Source organism: Gossypium hirsutum, chromosome A06, assembly GCF_007990345.1.
Source record: "Gossypium hirsutum isolate 1008001.06 chromosome A06, Gossypium_hirsutum_v2.1, whole genome shotgun sequence".
Taxonomy (NCBI): Eukaryota; Viridiplantae; Streptophyta; class Magnoliopsida; order Malvales; family Malvaceae; genus Gossypium; species Gossypium hirsutum.
Window position 1 is genome coordinate 36,352,681 of NC_053429.1, and position 3,340 is coordinate 36,356,020.

Below are 3,340 nucleotides of genomic sequence, written 5' to 3' on the forward strand. Positions count from 1 at the left end.
TGTTGATCATGGCCTAGTCTAGCCAGTGCGATGGTGTCCCTCGGTGTTCAAGCACCACCTGCACCAGCTGGCCTTGGTGTCCAAGTGCCATTGACACCAGCTAGACCTTTCTGCTCAATATAAGATAATTATATGAACCAACGAAATTAAATTTCGATCTCAATTCGAGGCGAGCTAATTTTTTTTAGCAATCAGTGCCATTTCTTTTGTAATATATCAGAACTATATTATCTGCTACTGGTGGTTTAGCAATCAGTTTCATTTCTTTGAAATAGCAAGCAAGCTATATACAGACACAAACTTCATATATATATATATAATATCACCCTTCAAAACTTTTTGTCTAACCTATGATATTTGTTTTAACTATAAGTTGATCCTCCATATGAGATTACTGTATATCCAAAAAATAAGAGAAAAAAACAGTGCTACTGTAATGAAACCATGACCTCAATCATATAACCGGCGTTGGTGGAGTTTCCCAAATATCAAACACATTATCCTCACTGTGAAGTGCAAAAAGCCGATCACCCCCTATCGAAAAATCACATATCGAACCACCATAGCTCCTTCGAAGCCTAGATGTTAGAACCCAATCTGGACCGCAAAACACCGAGATGGAATCATTCATGGATGAAAACAACTGGCCATTATGCAATGCCAGTTTGGGGTAGCAAGGCTCATCTGGCATTTTCCCTTTCATCAACCTACTCCTTGAGCTCCACCTCACACTTCCCCCACTGATCCTCAAATCAATGAACCCCAAATCCTCATACTCATTCACAACACATACAGAATTACAGTCCTCCATTGCAATGGCATCCCTCACCCTTTTCTCGTCAACAGTTAAGGGAGCACCAATGTCGGACCAAGACCAGACCGTTGATTTCTGTCTGAAATCTAGCAAACTGATGTAACAGTTGTCTTTCCTGGGAAACAAAGTGGCAACTAACAGACAGGTGGTTCCATTTAGCCATTGTAGTTTATCAGCTTCACCAAGAGACCAACCAGGTGTTTCATAGAAGAAATCAATCTGTTTGCCAGTGAATTGGTCCCAAACCCCAATCCCATACTCATTGCTTCTCCCTTTACAGCTTGCAAAAATCTTATAATCCGGGCTGAAACACAATGCCCCAGCTGTGTAGCTCTTGATTTGATTATCATGAACAACATTAAACTTGTACCTCAAGTCACCAGTATATGAACTGAACAACCCCACACCACCATCTCCTCTCCCTAGCCTTTCACAAGCACTGATCAAGACACTCTCAGCGTTGACCCAACCTATGTCGTTGACTCTCTGGTAATCCAGATTCAATGGGGGGTGTTCTTCCAACATCCAATCAAAAACATGGACCATGCTACCGTGAGCCACACAGCAGCCACCATCTGGACCGGCTCTGATGGCGGTTCCATCCCCTGGGGCTCGACCTGTCACTGATTTTGATAGCTTTAACCTATTACCATCAAAGGGTCCACGCTTAGCCGAACGAACATGGCCTATTAAACCGTAAAACATGGCTTCTTTGTAAAGAAGCCGTTCGGGGACATTGGAAGGGATGTAGAGATCGCCGGTGCGGAGGAGATCGAGGAGGACGGCGAAACAGTCTGGGTTTCGATCGATAAAGAACTCCCGGCCGTTGATCGGTTGTTGTAAGTCCCAATTGTCGTCGAACAATGCACCGAAAAACGAATCCCGGCCGGCGTTTGCAAGTGTAGTAGCCGTCGTTTGAAAGATTCTGCCACCTACGTTGAACTTTACTATGTCGTTTTGGATTCCCATGATTTGAAGAATCCAAGACAGAGAATCAATGGAAGGGAAAATGAGATAAATTCCCTCAAAATTTGGGGAATCTGTAGGTAAATTTAAGATGAACTAAAGACAGGAAGCCTAACAATGAAGCAAAAAAAGAACTTAACTTTAATGGCGAAAATGAATCGAGAGAGGGAAAGGTAATCAAATTTGAGATCTGGGTATTGGAAAAACAAGGTTTACAAAACTGGGTTTTGAATTTCGTGGGATTGGGTGAAGTAGAACGAAAAAATCGGAGATTCTGGATTTCAAAATGTATTGACTTTTTTTTTCTTTGAGTTGTCTCTCATTCTTACATTGATTGCTCCATGTTTTTCGGTCTTCTTCCACGTTTGGTCCGAAATTCGGACAATGGGTTTGTAGTTAATGTAGACCAACTAATTAAAATTTCTAGTGGGTTCATTTTTTTTTTTTATGCTTCCTTATCCTCTTTCATGTTTCCACACCATTGATCGTTCAAATATCAAAAATCACATGGAATTTCCATCAGTCTAACGGTGGCTATAACCTTGACTTCATTATGAAAGAGCTCTCAACAGTTAAATCAGTTTGGAGGAATATATCAATAACACAAAAAAAAAACCGAAAATTGATTTAAATTTGGGTGTTGTATTTTTGTTTTAACTTAATTTGTGTTGAAACGTTTGAAGAGAAGGTTAATTTTGTTAGTGTTTTTGTGATTGAAATGGGATCGCAGCTTTAGGCATTGATCCATTGTTAAAATTGTTTATTTTCAAATTTTAAACAAAAGTATTGGGTTATCTATTGTTGGAGATATAAAACGAGTTAAATCGAAAAATATAAAGACCGATTAAGTTGAAATTGAGGAATTGAAGATTAATTTCTTACAAATTAAGATTGATTACTTGCAGAACAAGTAAAACCACTTATTATAGTTAAAGACTTTGGACTGCACCAAAACTCTTATAAAAGTATTATTTTATGTTGATTTTGAGCTTTACTTTATAAAAAAGTAATTAGATTATAACTCTTATCTAAATAAAACTTAAGTAGTATATAAGTTTAAGTTTTAATTAGGTTAAATTAATTCATGGAGAGTAACCAAAAAATTAAGAGCTTGATAGAGTACACATTTGTTCAAGTGAGGAATATGTATGTGTGCATTATTTTTGTAAGCAATCAAGAGAGTCTTTTGAGATGCATTCTGAAAGGGAAGTTTAGTAGGAGAGTGATTTAGTTTTTATACAATGGTGAGGTTGCTAAATTAGTTAGTGTTAGACTAGTGTTAGAACTTAAATTATTGGTTGTACTGTAAGAAATATAGTGTATCATTGTTTTGGACAAAGCCCCATAAACGTAGATTAAAATCGATTTGCATAAACAATTTCCGTATTCTTCTTTATTATTTTCACACTTTTAATATCAAAATAGGGATCACAATTCCAATAGTAGTTTCTACTTTGCAAAAGCAAATACTCCTCATTTTTGTTTCTATAATTTGGTTTCAGTTTGATTTTAATTTCTTGAGCCTTACTGAAGAACAATCAAATAGAAACCTATTGTCAA

The 3,340-nt window shown here is 37.3% G+C and overlaps 1 protein-coding gene across 1 annotated transcript; it reads right to left on the reverse strand.

Annotated features, from left to right (window-relative positions):
• On the reverse strand, window positions 1-2,301 carry LOC121230623 (BTB/POZ domain-containing protein At2g24240). Its single transcript, XM_041115640.1, has one exon. The coding sequence runs from the start codon at window positions 1,781-1,783 to the stop codon at window positions 455-457; it is 1,329 nt and encodes a 442-aa protein (XP_040971574.1). The 5' UTR covers window positions 1,784-2,301; the 3' UTR covers window positions 1-454.
• Between the last annotated feature and the right edge of the window lie 1,039 nt (window positions 2,302-3,340).

Bases quoted from the DNA above. Each gene is read 5' to 3' on its own strand.
- LOC121230623 (XM_041115640.1), bottom strand. From the start codon at position 1,783: ATGGGAATCCAAAACGACATAGTAAAGTTCAACGTAGGTGGCAGAATC.